Source organism: Parasteatoda tepidariorum, chromosome 1 (assembly GCF_982258835.1).
Source record: "Parasteatoda tepidariorum strain Cologne lab strain chromosome 1, Ptep-v5.0, whole genome shotgun sequence".
Lineage (NCBI taxonomy): Eukaryota > Metazoa > Arthropoda > Arachnida > Araneae > Theridiidae > Parasteatoda > Parasteatoda tepidariorum.
In genome coordinates this window covers 80,737,510-80,756,080 of record NC_141755.1, presented here as the reverse complement: position 1 = coordinate 80,756,080, position 18,571 = coordinate 80,737,510, and the positions used below count along the sequence as shown (strand labels likewise).

Here is an 18,571-nt window from a genome sequence, read left to right as displayed (position 1 = left end):
ATGAATCTAGGAAGAAAAAAAAAGGGTGTTAGAAGAATATTTTCCAAAATAAACAAACTCTAATTTTGATAATTGGAATAATTTTTTTTCTCTCCTTTCTATTCCTAAGTTAGAATAAAAAAAAAATATTAAAAAAAATCCTGAAGCATTCCCGACTTACAAAAATGTCTATAATCCCTCATCAAAAGTTCTTCGAAAAGCGTCTCTGTCAGTACTATGAGAAAAGATGGAGAAAAAAAATCTGATAACGAGGAACATAAAAAGAAACAAATAAAAATCTTCAAAAAATTCGCCCATTCATGGAGTAGCGAGCGAAATATAATCCACCTCTCGTCACGGCAAAAAGATCCGCCCAAGGATACACACTAACCCGTGAGTGAGGCGGTCGATTCCGTAAGATTCTTTTCACATTTCCGGAAGATACTAGCAGACGATCGGAGTAGATTTCATCTTTCAGCTCTTATAGGATAACTATGAAATTAGTCAATATGGTCTAATTAGTAAAATTATTATTCATGTAGTGTCTCGTATTCGTCTCGTAGTATGGAGCTGAGCGGGCCTGACAAACGGTCCGGGTTTGGTAAACCGGTTTCTCCGGGGTCTCGGTAAGTGGAATGTTTATTTTTCTTTTTTCCTCCCCCTATTTTTGATCCTTCGCTCATCCCACAGTCGACAGGAGAAAGTTTTTGAATACTCTTGAAGTTCTTTAAATTTCTTCTTGTTTTATATAACAATTTAAAAGTAAATTCTTAATTGGAGAAAACTATGGATTAATCCGGAATTATCATTAACTTTTAAAAGTACATTTCCAAAAATAAAATTATATAGAAATATTGTATATTTATTGATTTAATATTATAATTCAGATTTTACAGCTAAATAATTAAATTATACCAATTTTATTGAATATTAATTATTTATCTGATAGACTGAATAACACAAAATTACTTAAGAAAAATAAATTGCAACCTTCTTTTAAAAGCCCCTATTTATTTTTTTATTTTTTTTTTATTAAATAAAACTTCTTTTTAGTTTAATTTATTATTCCTAAGGAGTTTCTTTCAAATTTTATTATTCTTTTTTATAGACTTTATTTAGCAAAAAACTGAATTTAAAATAAGTGTTTTCTGAAATTAGAAAAACTTTTATTTAAAAGTTCAACTACTTCTTAATTTAAAACTAAGGATTTATTTAATTATATTAAGGAGTGATAATTGAGTAGTTTTATTTGTCTTACATAATTTTTTTTTTACATTTTTACAATTTAGTTTAAGTTCAATTCTTTTTCTTAGTGTTTAATTGATGTGATTTTTTATGCTTAACTACTTTAATGTAAAATAGTCGTTTCTGCTTAAATTACAACTAGAACTAAAATTTTTACGTGCGGATCTGGAATTTTTAAAAATAACATAAAATGAGACCTTTATAAAAGGTTTGTAACTTTAAATAACAGAACTAAATTAATAATATATTGAATTATAAATTAATTTATAAATTAAAAGCACAGATGTGTGCTTTCAATTTGTGATGCCTTGTTATGTTCCTTTATTTTTATGCTCTTCCCAAATCGTAAAAATTACTTACCTTTCTTACAAGAATGTTTAATAACTTTTTTAAATTAAGTAAACTTGATAGAATATGTTAAAAGGGTATTAAATTTAGGGATAGCTTTTAACAATTGCTAATTTAAATAAAAACTTTTTTCTTTTGAAATAAAACTGTTTATTTATGATTAAAGTTAATTAGTTACAAACTATAATTCTAAAAGGAAAAAAAATCAAAATTTGTTTTATTTCATCAAAATTTTTTAACATTTTAAAGCAGAAGAAAATAGAATTTTTTTATTTCTATGAAGTTTGCCATCAAGAAATGATTCAATATTCTTTAATTTTAAGACTTTTAATTTTACAATGTGTTATTTATTATTTTAAAATTTACAATAATATTTTATATGAAACTTATATATAAATTTTATAAAATGTAAAACATTTATGATGTAAATTGTTTTACATCATCAATGGCTATTTAAGGAAATAAAAATTTTTTTCTCCCTAGTTTTGCAAGTTTTGTCACATAATAAAACAAATAAACTAGTTTTTTTTAAAATGTTATATTGATATTTTTAAAAAAAGCTGTCGAAACTAGTCGGATACCCTAAAAATGTGTAAGGGCAATTTGCATATGCTTTTACAGAAAAGAAGCACATAAAATAAATATTCAGTATTTGTTTCATCCTTTACATCACGTCTTTAACTAAAATAATATTAAAAACATATTTCATTTCAGTTATATTCCAAATGGACTGAAATAGGTCTACTACTTCAGTTATATTCTTTCCTTCCTAACATTTTTCCTCATACATAAAATTTTATTTCGATATTTTTTTGTACAAATAAGCATTCAGAGGGTTATAACTATTTTTAAGCATGATTTGTGTCTCAAAATCATTTTTTAGTGAGTAGAATGAAACTCCACACATGTGTCTTCTGTTGAAGAATGCTTATAAGAAAAAAAACATACAATTTTCGCAACTTATAGTTGTATCTACATAAAAAGAAATTAACAAATGAATACATAAAGCTCGTTTATGTCAACTGGTCAGTTGTGTCAATTTTGACCCTCTTGTCCAGGAAACCTCGCTGCATCAGCAATAGCAGGGAGAAGGGGAAGGGTGAGTTTTTTTCCTAATATTTTAAATAACTTTTTGGAACTTTATTATAGCTGAAGGTTTGGGGAAATTAGTTTTAATATTTTTGCTGGTTATTTTTTTAATATTTAGAGGAGTGATATATTTTTGAAAATTATTTTATATTAGGCGATATTTTCAATTTCCTTTATTTCTATTTTCAGTGCAAACAGCTTCATAATCCGTAATTGAAAAAATTAGGTGAAACACATTTGCAATAAGGGCTTTATTTAAATGGCTCATTTTAGTTAGTTAACTTAGTTTATATTTGCAAATCACAAGCTAGATTTTTTATTGGATTTTATTGGCATATTATTTTTTATAAGAAATTAATATGCTTTTTTCCCACTTTTAATGCACTTCCAAATAAAACTTAAACTTTGCAGAGCACAATAAAACTTTGTAATCTCAAATTTACAGAAAAAATATCAGTAAAGCTTGTCGGTAATAAGTGCTTTATTTAAACGAGAACGCACTGGGAAGCTGTTTTTAATAATATCTTAAGTAGGCTATTTAATGTGAGCTCAATTTTATATTTTCCTATTTAAATCAGAGTTTATAAAGAATTTGGTCCATGAATACTAATAGTTCCACTTCTCAAATCTCAGGAGTCTATCACGAAATTTTTTTAGGATACCCTACACAATATTTTTTTTATCTATAAAACGTGCCCTTCTCAAAATTGTTAATCGTGAAAATAGAATTGTATTCGAAATCAAACTCTTCTTTTTAAAAATAGAGTCAATGAAACTTTTAATTCATAGTTCAAAAGTTAATTACTAAACGTTAAAACTTTTTTTTTGACATGATTTCTGTGTTTTTCCCCAATAAAAACGAGTCCTTATTTTTATATATTCACAAAATAGTGAGTCCACTTTACAAAAATGAAATTTTCACTAAAAGTCAAAGCAGATAACTGGTTTCTGAGATTTTTTACCAATTTACGAGAAGAATTCGCTCAATTTCACAAAAACGGTCTTTCATAGATAGTGCGGCATTTTATTATACCTGCAAACAATCACGGCACTCCAGTTCATGAAAATTATATCTATATATATTATGCTATTATGGACATTGGTTTTTCTATAACATTAGCCACTTATTATTAAAAAGAAAATAAACCAAGCTATAATAATGATTAAATAATTAGGTAATTTGTATTGTGTTTCATAAATAATTAAAAAGAAAGGCCATTTTAATAAATAAAATCATATTTTATATGTATTCCGTAGGTCTTCTGAAATGGTTAGGATATATTTGAAATTTGGGGAAAGGAATGTCCCCATCAGCTTTTATGGGAATAGTAGCCATTGAACAGCTGGCTTAACCCAAATTTAACTGCAATTTGCATTGAACATAATAAAAATTTTGTTTTCGATGCAGCAGAAACTTTAAACCCATTTTTCTAGAAACCGTTATTTTTCTCTTTAATAGTTGGAAATCTTGAAAATTATTCATTCGATTTCAGCTTTTTTTTTATAGTAATACTCTTTACAATAGTGGTAATTTCTTTTTACACTTTAATTTTTAAAATTTATTTGTAAGCTTTAGGAAATTATATTTCACATGCCGATATATATTACCATTTCTTTCAAATTCATACCATACAAATTGGAATAATAGATAAAATTTTTATAATAATATATTAAACTAAAACAGATTTAGAATATATAATATTTCCTGTATTTTAAAAGATTGTAACAGATTAAAACACATCCTCTCGTACATAAGAAAAACAAACATAAAAGTATACGAGTAAAAATAAAATATTTCGAAGTACAAATATTTATTTTCGATTAAAATAACAATGCATGGTGCAAACATGAGCTTGCAGAACACATAATTTCTTGTAGCATTTATTGCAAGAAGAATGGTAGATAATAATGTCATGTTTTCCAGGAGGCATGTTCCTAATTCGATGATGCGGATATTGTATACCTCTATAATATAGAGGTTAGGGAATATAACTTGTAAATTATTATGTTTTTAATACATTTAAAACTTAAATGAAAGTTATTTAAATTAAAGAATTTTTTTTAGTTACACGACACATAAGTTAACTGTTTTACAAAAAAGAAAGAAATTTTTTTTTGAATGGAAATACATGTCTCAATATTACATAAATCATAGAAAAAGCTCATTTCTTTCCAATTCATAACATATTAATTAGAATAATTGATAAGACTTTTAAATAATGCATGAAACTGAAACAGGTTTAGAAAATATATTATTGTCTGTATTTTAAGAGATTGTAACAGATTAGAATACATCCCCTTATGCATTAAAAACATATAAGAAAATATGACTAAAAAGGAAATATTTTAAAACAAAAATTCTTACATATCTCTGGAAGCTGATCTTTCGTAATAGTTAAGAATTATCGCCTTTTCATAAATATTTTCTACTACAGATATGTCAAAACTTTTAAATAGTGCAAAGACTACTAATAAAAATTTTTTATTTCAAAAACTATATAATTTTCTTCTTAATTTTCTGACAGTATATTAGCATTTAAAGACACGAAATTTGAGCTATAGAGAACACGAAATTTGAGCGAAGGATTTTATAAATGACGATCTTCTACAACTGTTTAAAATTTATCAGTTTCTAACTTTAGTTTTGGTTAAACTATAATGAGTCAAAAATCTTAGAAGCAGACGAAAAATTTTATAGTAATAGTTTAGAATGTATGTAAGCTGTAAGCTAGTTTTGACATGCTTCTAATATGTTGTCTAAGCTAGGTATGTTAATTAGATAATTTTTAAAAGACAGTTTTTTAATTGAATTTTTCTTTCCGATGAGATTTGAAATACAAATAAGATTGTCGTTTTTCGTTTATTTTTTATTAAAGTGACTTTTAATTTCATCTGAATTTAACGTTTAGAGATGAGATTGTCTCAACTCTTTTAAATTTTTTAAGTCGCAATGCTTCAATAATTTTTTTCATCATTGGTATACTTTGTTTGTTTAGTTTAAATAAGTTTAAGACAAATAAATTTTACCTGTTATAATCATAAAATCGTTTTATTGTTCAACATGTTTCTCGAGTGTAATTTTTTTATTGTCATTTTTATAAATTTTTTTTGAAGTTAGTATATGAGGAACTTTAATTTTTGTTATCTTAGCAGTACATAAAACAAGAACATAGACTACGCTTTCATTTTACAAGAGTAGCAATTATATTTAACATATGTCGATAAAATAATTGGGGTACGAGGGTTGCTATTTATATTTCTGGCCTAATAATAAAAAAACAAATATGTAGGATCGAAATTGGTTTTATTGTTTTTCAAAATATTCTCCATGATGATTAATACACTTTTGCATGCGTTTGAACCAATTTTCAAAGCACTTTTTCCAGTCTGATTGAGGTAACTCCAAAACATGCGTTTTGAATGCATCAACCGCTTCTTCGGGGGTCGAAAATCGTTGTCCACGTAATTTATTTTTGATGTGTGGGAATAAGAAGAAGTCATTGGGTGCCAAATCAGGGCTGTACGGCGGGTGACCCATCACTTCGATCTTTCGCTCCGTCAGAAATGCCTTTGTTTGAGTCGATGTGTGAGAGCTCGCATTGTCATGATGAAGAATGATTCGCCTGTTCTTCTGCTTTTTTCGAATTTCTCCGATGACTTCTGGCAAACAAATGGTCGTGTACCATTTGGAATTGACCGTCCTGCGTTGCTCTAACGCCACTGTTGCTACATGACCGTTAATGCCGAAAAAACAGGCAATTATTTGTTTCGATGTGCTTCTTCCTCGAACAACTTTTGTTGGTTTTGCGTCGTCTTGGAAGACCCATACAGTTGATTGCTGTTTTGTTTCCGGCTCATATGCATAGATCCATGATTCGTCACCTGTGTAGATGTTATACACAGCCTTTGATGTACCTTGAACGTATTTTTTAAACATTTCCTTGCACCAATCGAAACGAGCCTTTTTTTGAGCGTTTGTCAGATTATGCGGGATCCAACGCGAAAAAAATTTTTTTACGCTCAAATGTTCATGCAATATTTTATTGATGCTAGTCATACTAATGTCCAAAGACGCCTCTATCTCACGGTATGTCACATGACAATCTTGCTTTATCAGTTCACGTACAGCATCGATCTTTTCTGGCACAACAACGGATTTTGGACGACCTGCACGGGATTCGTCCTGGATCAAACATCGACCACGATTAAATTCGTTATACCAATTTTTTACAGTGCTGTAGGATGGTGATTTATCGCTGAATAAAGAATTAAGTTTATCGAAGCACTCTTGTCTTGACAATCCACGTTGAAAGTTATGAAAAATAATGGCACGAAAATGTTCACGATTCAATTCCATTTTTTGAAAGAGAAGAACTTTTCAATTTACTGTCAACAACACAAATGAAGCTATAATGGTAAATCGTCTGCTGAATTTAAGTTTAAAAATATCAAACTTTCAATTAAAATCGTCTGCGGTCGCCTAGCAACACTTACTGTTGCCAAGGCCAGAAATATAAATAGCAACCCTCGTAATCATGTGATGTATTCTTTATGAATGGGGAATTAAGTTTTCGACGAAAACTGGATCTTTCTACAAAAGTTTTTACATTATTACCATTTTTCTTTTCTATCTTATTGAGTATAATCCTTGTTTATTTTTTTTAAATTTAAAGTTTTGCAATAAAATTTTTATTATTGTGAGTAAAATAATATCTATATTTTCAATAATAATGTTAATAATTAAATAGTAGTTACATTAAAAAAATAATCTTAAATTGGAGGAAAGAGGATTTTTAGATGATAATTCTGATGTTATGAATAAAGAAAACTTATTTAAATGTATTATCAACTGTGTGATAAACATTTAAAATTGTTTGCTAAAATAGCAACATCTTTATTATTGTTGGCAAGATCTTCTGAGAAACTGTATTCGCGATCGCAACGCTCGAGTACGCCGTCTAGCGGGAGCCTGTAAATATCGGACATTAATTTATCACGTTTTCATTTAGTTCCATCAAAGTCATTGACTGAATCAGACGCCATTTTTTAGCAGCAAATAGGAAACAAAATTTCCCTAAGGAAAAGGCCGAAGAACTTGAAAAAAATCTCCAGAATATTAGTAAATCTTTCAGGAACAGAACACGCCAAACATTTGAAGAAAAATTCCTCAATAATTTTTAATTTCTATTATCAACAAACTTGCAACTGATGACTTCCGATTTCGGATACTGTTACAGATGTGTGTATTAAGGTAAAATGCATTTCTTCTGTCTTCAATTCATTACGAATTAAAGTGAAGTCAACATTGCTTTCGTCATTCCAGTGAATAAATATGAATTCAGAACAGACAGAATTGTAATAGTTATAGAATAGTATATATTTCTGTATCCATATAATTCGGAAAACAACAATAAAAAATTATCCAAGTTACTTGAAATAGTGCCATTTCTGCTGATTCTTAATTAATTTAAATCGTTTTCTTGGTAAGTTTTTTTTAATTTTGAAAGAATAAGTTCAACTAGAATTCAGCTATTCTGTTTTTAGCTACATATTCAAATTCATATCAATTATAAAATATTGCTGTGTAGTATGTTATCTAAAAGTAATGAAGGTATAAACTATGTATCTATTATTTGAGAATAAAGTTTTCAAACAAGGAACTTATCATTTTGGAATTCTCCGGGAATCATAAATCAGGTAAGTGCAATGATTTTTACAATAAAAAATTTGCTTGTAAATATTTTTTTTTCATTTGATGATGGTTCTCTACACTACAGAATGGGTTTTTACGTCTGATTAAGAACTATAAGAATAATAAAAAAAGAAACAATATGAAAGTTTTTATTTCAATGTAAAGAATTCTTAAAATCGTTTTTTTATCCTAAGAATTCATTATTTTCCGTTTTTTAGTTAATAATTTTTTGATAAAAATTGTTCTCAAAATACTTTTTTTGAAAAATTAAATGGTATAACATTATGTGTTTATGTATACTTCTTGTATATTCCAATGTTTGAAGTAATATGATTCAGAAAAGTATGGAATAAAAATTCGGTACTAACGTATTAACGCCACCGCCGCTACAGATTTGGCGGTTTTTAAGTGCCGCCAATCTACACTTAAAATTTTTGCGACAATTCATAAAATAAAACACTTTATTTAAAATCAAAATAGTTAATCGGATTTCGGTGGAAAATGAGCCGATATAGAGTTTAGCATAGATTCAAAACAATCATATCGCCATATGAACTCTGATGAATAAGATTCCAAATGAAATAACATTTCCAAAACGTACGTTTACCAAGATAAAGTTTTATGTTGTGGGAATTGGTACATTTTCGTTTTTTCGGTAAAATATTTCCCTCCTGAAAAAATAAAATTGCATCTTGTTTTGTTTTTGGCAAATCCCAAAGACGAATATTCGTAGCACTAAAAATGGCGACAAAAAAGAATTGTTTTTGTTTCGTCAGCATTCTTTATTTTACGTTTCTTAGTTTCTAAATAATGATTTTTATTGAAACTTGAAATTTTTTGATAAAAATTGTTGTCAAAAAACGTTGTTTACAAAATTAAATTTCATAAAATTATGAGGCTTATGTATACTTTTTGTTTATTTTAATTTTTGAACTAATATGATTCTTAAAACTATAGAATGTAAAGTTTAAATGGGCCTTTCATGTTATATCATTAAATTTAGTAATACTATTTCTCGGGCATTAGGTTTTAACTCTTTTAAGAATATACATATTTTTTTCTGTTAATGTACAAATATTTTTCCGATGTGTTTTGGATGTTCCTTCTCTAATAAAAAGAGATACCATTTTGTTTTCGTTTGCATAAGAAAGAATATCAAGCATTTTTCTTTTTTAAATTTAATAAGCCACATTAAAGAAGGAACGTTGCAATGCTACGTGCTACATTAACGACGTCTCCAGAGTAACTGAATGACGGTTCATATAGAAATCGCAGGTAAGCGTCTCATACAACAACGCCCCCTATAGTTCGTTGCGATCGCGAATCTTGCTACGAAAATACTTCATACATGTATAATTATTCTTTTTTTATCATAACAATTATCATTATTATCAGTCTCCCTTTTTCAATATTTAATTTTTAATAATTCCCAATCTTAAAGTCTTGATTACTTTTTACATTTTTTGTAATAAAAATAGAATGGGCATAAGTATGATGCTTCAAATTCGAAAAACTATAAAAATATGAATTAAAAATCACTCAACAAAATTGTTGACATTATTATTTCTTGCAATGAAGTCTGTAAGAATTTACCAAACCTCTCTTGATATCATCAACAGACAATTCTTCAGTTTCTCTAGATTTAAAAAGATACAGCTGACTTAATCAAAAATAGACTCAATCCAAATGCTGGAATGACTCATTTATTTAGTTACTTTTTACGAACGCTAACTATAAGATGAGTCGAAAGTTTCTTCTTCATTGAAAGTGTGCTAAAAGAAATACAATAGAATATATCTTCTTGAGTTTAGAACCTCAAGGATGAAAACTCATCTATCTTAGAAAAATATTTGTGAATTAATTAAAAGAAATATAAATATTTAATTGAAGGAACGACTGAATTGAATTAACATTTTGAATATAATTTTGTTAATGCCAACGAGAGCAAAATTTATGTTATAACATTTATGATTTTAAATTTTTTTATCGTTTAAGTCGTATTCATATGTTTCAAAATTTATAAAGTGATTTTATTTAAAAGGCGTGATCATGTGATACATGTCTAATCTATATTAATGTATAAGTACATCCTTAAATTTGATAGTAAACATTTGTGGAATTTGATGATTATAATTTAATTGTTTTAACACACACGTCTGTTATCTTTTAGTACAATATTGTTTTATTTAAAATTCATTATAATGACGATGGTGAGCATTTATTGCAGTAAAATTTTTCATAATTTTTATAGCTTATAGAAACTGCATATTTCTTTCTATAAAGTAAAGTTTTGCCAGATAAATAAAATAAATATGGAAACCTATAAGTTGATACTTAATGCCTTTACGTTTTCATTATTTTGTATTTTTTTTTCCGGAAATAAAATGTTTATTTTAATATCTTCATTAAATAAAAAACTCGTTTTTTTCTTCAAAATATACAAGTAAGAAAAAATGAGCAAATTATAAAATTTAAATAACGTTTTTTTTAAATTTTAGAAATTTATTGTGAAAGTGAAACTGTAAAATATATTTTATTAGACTGCTAAACTACAACTTGGTTCAAATACGCTATTATATTTCCCACGAGTAAGCATGTTTCAAGAGAACTGTGATAAAGGATATTCTATGTCAGGTTCTTAAATAAATGTAACTAATTTAATAAACAATAATTCAAATTCAATAAAATGTTTGTTTAGTTGTTTGAATTTTTTAAATTTTAAATTATTTTTAATAATAAATGCTTATTACATTTTCAGGTTCTGGATATGGCTTATATGTTGGCTTTGTATAGTAGAATTATGTTTAGCTGTGAGTATTTCTTTTCTGTCTGACTTACGCAATGTATTTTCATAATTTGTCACAAAGAAGTTCGTTCATTAACTTTGCGTCATAAAGTTTACAGAGAAAAAAAAAGAGCGGCAGTAATATGATACAACCAGATAGAAGGAAGTTTTAATTTGTTGACATTTTTTGTATTAGAACAGAAGCATGTCTGATTTTTTTTTAAAATTTTTATTTTTTGTGTTTTTGCTTCTTTTTCTTTAAAAAAAAGACAAGTTTGAAATGCTTGTGAAATGACTCTTAAATGCATAGATATTTGCAGTAATTTCTCAATGCGAAATTTAAAAATACGGCACTGTTTTTAATCAAAAATGTATAATTTTTAATTCATTTTATACATTAAGAATCACATAAATGAAAGATTCTTTACATTTGTATATATATGTAATATTGATATATTGAACTAGACGACGTTAATATTTTTAGTTTATAAAGCATTTTAAATATTTGCGCAAGACCTGCAATAACATATTACCCGACATACTCTCGTAACCACAAGGGAAAAATTGCGTTATATTTTAATATTAAGAAAAAGTAATTCAAATCTACACGGCTGATAAAATTACCGACATTTCTGGTAAAGATAATTCTTACAAATAAAATCAAAATGTACGGCATTTAAACGTATGGTTACGGCGTATGGTAAATTGCGTTATATTTTTAATATTTTCAAATCTATACGGAGAAAAAAATTCTGTTCAAATTACCGTACTTCGCGGGGCAGTGACATTAATGGTAAATATGATTTTGGCAAATAAAACCGAAATATACGCTATTTATTGTGTTATATTCTAATGCTAATAAAAAGTAATTCAAATCTGCATGAAGAAAAAATTCTGTAAAATGATATGATATTTATAGTAAATTTGAATTTTTTTGTATTTATGATGTATTTGTATTGAATGATATTTTTAGTAAATATAATTCTGGCAAATAAAACCAAAATATGCTGCATTTAAACAATTCATTTGGTTATTTTTTCGTTTTTATGTAACTGTTTAGCAAAAATTCGGGTTTTCAAAATTATAGCTCTTATTACCACACATTTGGTAAAAAATACAAAACTGAAAAATATTTTTATGCCATGGTTTAAGGTATCAAGATAAAAATACCAAATTTTCTACTTTTTTAAAATTTCTATCGCATATTATAAAACCATATTTAATTTTTAATTTTACCAAAATCATTATCAGAACCCTTTGGTAAAAATTACGAAACCTTTTAGTGTTTCTATAGACCCAAAAACACGCCAAATTTTAACACATTTTGGCAGTTTTGATTATGCTTTTTTTTCTCAGTGTAAAACGAAAATTTAATATATTTATATTTAATTTCCGGATCATTAAAAATATTTCAAAATTTTTGTTGCAAGTAAGATTTATATATTTAATATCTACAATTATTTAGGAAAAAAATGTTTTTTAAAAAAAATTCCTATTCAAAGAATAATTTTTTTTTTCTTTTGATAAAATGACAACTTAAACGTAAATTTGCAATTTGATATTTTATGCATTGAAATTTTAGAACCATGAAGAAATATATAGGATAGATAAATATTGACTTGACTATGAATTAAGTAATTTACATCTAATGTTTAAAAATATATAGAAAAAAATATTTAGATATTGTTTCTGTAAAACTTATCTAAATTCAAAGTTTATGCGATCAACTGAATTTCATAGTGAGAAAGTATGAATCTGAAAGGCTCTGTAACAAACACCATATATAGCTTTTATTTTTATTTTTTCTGGTAATATTTTTATTTTTACAAAAGAAAAATTTTTTTTTTGAAAAATTACTATTAGAAGGTAAATCACTGTCAAATATTCTGTTTTAAAATTTAAAAATATAGAGTAATAATCATGTGTCAGTATTTGTCATGCAGGGAGAAATATAATTCTCTTAAAATTAACGTACTTTATTGTACTGACATTTCTGGTAAAAAAAACAAGCATAATTCTGGTAATAAAAATTAAAATATACAGTATTTAAACAATTCATTTAGTAATTTCTTCGGTCATGGGGTAACGGTTTAACTAGAATTATGGTTTTTAAAATTATAGTTTTTATTACAGCACATTTAGGAAAAAATACAAAGTAAAAAAGTAAACTTAACTGAACAAATTACTTTTATGCCTAAGGATTCATGTTGAAATTACCAAATTTCATCACATATTATACAACCATGTTTCATTGTTAAATTTAGTAAAATAATTACCAAAGCGTTTTGATAAAAAATTTCCATATTTCTGATACTCCCATAGAGTCAGAAACACGGTAAATTTTACCATATTCTGGTAGTTTTGACCACACTTTTTTCTCAGTGTAAATTTTAGAAGTGTAGGAATTAAATAAGTATGTGAAAACAACTTTCATATTAACTGCGTTAATATTAATAATATAAATTTGACAGATTATATTACATTTATATTCAGCAGTAATTTTATAAATTTAGTTTATTATAAAATAAAGTTAAACAACAAGAATTACTTATATCTGAAGGAACATTACGATACCGTAAGATCATCAGATATTCAATTAATGCTTCCAGACTTCTTATCATTTGTACAAAGTTAAGTTATTATCCCACTTCATCTTAAAAAAGCGGAAAGCCTGCTCTATTATTATTGAATAAACACGACAATTAAAACACGTTGAGTTTTTCCCTCCTCTCGTGTAGCTCTCTCCCCTCTAGTCAATAAATTGAATGTCTTGTTTGTAAAGGATACAAAAAATAATAAAAAATATTCAGTTCCAAAACTGGAGCTTGAGTCATTCGCCCACATCGGCTCAAGCTCAGACGGCCGAACCAGCGCCTACGCAAAAGTAATGTCTAAGTCGCCGGAAGTAAGCGTAGTGTTTTCACAAGGTCCTCAAAAATTTGAATATTCATTGCTTGTCTTTTTCCCTCAAAGAACAATTTGGAAGTCGCGTATTGAGACATTTATGGAACAATTGAACTGGATGCAACAATCGGAGTAATTTACTTTATCTTAGACCTAACCTAAGAAACCTAATAAAATAAATAATTTGGGAAAATAACTGAGATATAATTTTTTTCTTATAACCGTCGTTGAACAGCTGATCCAATTTTATGGGTTTACGACTGCTAATGTTTAACTCCGTAGCCTTGTAATTTTGAACTCAATCCAGAAGACAAGGGAACTCCTGCATCGAGTATTGGGAGGAATTTGCATTCGTGGAGGACTTTTTGATGGAGCTAACCTGCATTTGCGTTACATGCAGAGGAAGACCATGAGTATATAATAAAAATTTTCAATCAAAAAATTTTTTTTTCTATAATTAGTAATTAATAATTATAATTTTTCACTATTAGTTTTTTTCTCAATAAAATGGGAATAGTAGGATATATACTACTTAGCCATTTGCTTTGGACTACGATTTTGTACTTCTAGAGCAAAGATTTCCAAATTACATGAGGCCGGGGGCCACAATTAAAAACACCAGTCAAATGGCGCGCCACAACTTTGTCAAAATTTTATACAGGACTCTTTTATGTTTGAAGGAACATTAAATATTATTGTCAGATTTTTATCAAGTTGTTCAAAACAAAAGTATTGAATTACAAATAACAATAAATATTTCCTTGGATGCAAAACGTGAAAAATAAATTTTTTGCACCGTTGAATTCTTAATTATGTTAAACTTCACAGAAATGAAGAAATTAGTTTTTTTTTTTTTAACGAAAGAAAAGTATTTTACACCCATATAGATTTTTTTACGAAAATTGTCTGCAAAAAAAATGAAAACTAATATATTTTGGTTCGCGGGCCACAAAAAAAGGCTTCGCAGGCCGGATGCGGCCCGCGGGCAGCCAGTTGGTAACCACTGTTCTAGAGAATAGGTTCCTCTTCAGCACACATTCTTTGTCATTGTTCCTCATGCAGGCTTTTTATGAGTGATTCCTCATTTATTCATACTTAGATTCTTATGTTTTAAAATGAAGTAAACTAAGTTTTATTTTTTAATTTGTTGCTCGAAATTTTCTTTACTTGCCTTTATTTTATCAATGCCTTATCATTGCTGAACAAAACAATAGCAATATTTGAGTCCATTTTACAAATATCGTTTAACCAAACTGCTAAATAAATTTTTGTTACAAATAAGAGTAAATTAGCGTAAATAATAGCAAGTTAAATGAAAAAAATAGCAGATAAGTCATGAAACTTATACCTTCCAAGGTAAATGTAATGGAGCATTGACATTAAAAGTATAATTAGCAACAGTAATCAAAAAAATGTTTGTTTTATCTCTTATACATCAGTAAAGAAAAATATAAATTACCTAAAATTAAAATTCAACAGTTAGAGGTTGCGAAATTTATAAGAATATAGAATTAGCCAAATCTCAAAATAATATATTTTTGAGATTATTAAAATACTGAAACCGGATTTTTTTTCAAACATGTGCTTTTGAAACATATTAATGTTAGATCAATTAAAAACATTACCGTTTTTTTGCTTAAAGAATTTCTATGAGTTGTGTTTTTTTATTTTATTTAATATTCAGTTTCAGAGTAATGCACTTATCAATCAATATACAGTGAAACCTCCAGGAAAGACAACCTCTATGTAGCGAGCCACTCTATTAAGATCACTTTTGGGAAGCACGGAATTTTTTCAATAGACTTTATGTTGAATAAAACATTTAAAAGAGACCATTAAAACCTCTCCCAGTGAACGGACAAACTTATGCATCAAATGCGGAAAAGGCCAAATGAGGAAACACGAAAAAATATCAAAACAAAAATATTTACGAAACAAATAAGTAGATTAAAATGTATTAAAAATATTTGTGCGAGGCTCTAATTTTGAGAGCTCTTTTTTCTGAAAGAGATCTACAACCTCATATTGCAGTCAGAGTACGCTAAAGATGATGCTGTTCAACAATTTATTTTCAGAGTTCAAACTTAAATAAGAAAAAAAAGTTATATTAGAAAAAATTAAGTATCTCAAACAAACAAACCTCTTCTCATCATTTAAAACTAATTAATTTTCCTGATATAAAATTAAGTGAATAACAAAACACATAATTAACAAACTTAAACAAAAAACATAATTTTTTATTTATTTAAAACAGTTATATCATTCATGATTGGTAAATCTGTTTTTCCACATAATTATATCAGTAGGGATCATTTTTACTGACGCTAAAACTTATTCATCGATCCGATTTTCATGACGCCAACATAAGTGGCATTTCCGCACCAAGAAAATGGCACAAATTAAAATTGTTCGCGAAAAATCATGTACCTTAAATAACATTTTGAAGTCAATGGAAGTAACTCCTTAGAACGACCAACCTCCATTAACGACCATTTTACGGTGGAACAGAGAGTTCTGGCTCCCAAGAGGTTTCACTATATTAAGTAGTGTGTATCAATATGCGTTTTATAATATTTTATTTTCTAGCAATCTGATCAATCTGGTAGACAGCAAACTTATAATTATGTTGCATGTGCTGGTTGCAAAGGAGACGGCTGTAAATGCGTTGGGGAAAAGGGATCTCGAGTAAGTTATTTTAGTTTAAAGAAATTTTATTATTCCTGGTCATCTAACTTTTTTTATTAATAACTTAGCAAAATTTCATGTTTTCCTAGAATGCATGAATTCTTACAATTATGCATTACACAAATATCTTGACACTGTAGCAACAATCTTTTACCTCCACACCATAAATTTGTAAAGAAATTTTCAATGATTATTATTCAGTTTAAAATAAATGATAAATTTTATTTAGTAGTGTATGTTCATTAGGGAAGTATATTCCTGCATAGAAAACATATTGTTAGAACAAATTAAAAAAAAAGTTGCTTAAAACGCAACTAAACAGTTTTATTATATTGGTATCAATCACGCAAGATTCTTTCCTCTTTTACTTGTGCTCTTTGCTTTATACCGTTATTATGATATTGTTATTATATTTAAATTATGTTTTTAATATGTTTTATTATTATGTTTTCATTTAAATAGTTTTTAAAAGAAGTATTGACAAAAATTTTTTGAGAAGCTTTACTCATAGCACTTTTTTTTGCTTTATTATCTGTTGCAGAAGATTTTTTTACGGATCACGGATATTTTTAGGTCGCTGATGTCAAATTTTAAATCGATTTCTCTCTTCAAGCTACAGTTTTTTTTAAATGACATTTTTAGTTTATTTTTTGCCAAAATATATAGGTTTAAAAACGTTACATATAAAAAGAGGGCGCGTAAATGTTGCGACTGACTTCTAGGGGAGTTAGGGCACATATCAAGATTGAAATTTTCCTAGGAACCCATACCTGGAAATGTCGTCGTAAGCCGCTAGGGAAGCTTCCCTATTTTTTATTTCTTATTTTATAACCGTCGTTGAACAGCCGACCCAATTTCTTGGGTTCATGACTACTAATAATAAACTCCAGAGCGTTATATATTTGAACCCAATCCAGAAGACAGAGGAACTCCTGGATCAAGTATTGGGAGAAATTTGCCTTCGCGGAGAATTTTTTGATGGAACTGACCCGCATTTGCGTTACATGGAGAGGAAGACCACAAGAACCTTCCACGGTTAGCCTGACGGCAAAGGAACTCTAATCTATGATCAGTCTACCACTGAGGATATTTCACGTCGGCACTGCGGTCGGTGCAAGCCGGATGCGGATTCGTTTCGACCAGCCATCGCTTGGTTCATCTCATTGGAGGGCGAACGCTCAATCCCCTGAGCCATCGCGGCTCACTTCCCTACTTTGCACTGTTTCCTCGTGTGCTTATGAATAGGGTAGTTACCCCCTGTTATATATAATGTTTTTAAACTTGTACATCTAGACAATAAAATAGGTTGAAAAGGATATTTTAAAACCTCTGTTGATTTGAAAGGAAAACTAATTTTAGGAATAGGGTAGCACCCTAGCCACGTACGACATAGGTTCCTATGTCTTAATCTTGATGATGTTTGCGTTATTCCCCTATAAGTTTGTTGCAACATTTACGCTACCTCCTGTTATATATAATGTTTTTAAACTTGTACATCTAGACAATAAAATAGGCTGAAAATGTCATTTTAAAACCTCTGTTGATTTGAAAGGAAAACTAATTTTAGGAATAGGGTAGCACCCTAGCCACGTACGACATAGGCTCCTATGTCTTAATCTTGATGATGTTTGCGTTATTCCCCTATAAGTTTGTAGCAACATTTACGCTACCCCCTGTTATATATAATGCTTTTAAACTTGTACATCTAGACAATAAAATAGGCTGAAAATGTTATTTTAAAACCTCTGTTGATTTGAAAGGAAAGCTAATGTCAGATTTGAAATCCCAGCAGCCGAATTATACGAGATCAAATATTTGAATAAATTTGTTCCGCAGTGTTAACC

The 18,571-nt window shown here is 28.0% G+C and overlaps 1 protein-coding gene across 1 annotated transcript in view; it reads left to right on the top strand.

The window, feature by feature from the left end:
- The first annotated feature begins 295 nt into the window (after nt 1-295).
- The window catches only part of LOC107441250 (uncharacterized), a 73,793-nt gene continuing 55,517 nt past the window's right edge, over nt 296-18,571 (top strand). Inside the window, exons 1-3 of the mRNA XM_087167473.1 lie at nt 296-605; nt 11,112-11,163; nt 16,629-16,727. Of these exons, the coding sequence (XP_087023599.1) occupies nt 544-605; nt 11,112-11,163; nt 16,629-16,727 (213 nt within the window). The 5' untranslated portion in view covers nt 296-543. The remainder of the gene's footprint in view (nt 606-11,111; nt 11,164-16,628; nt 16,728-18,571) is intronic.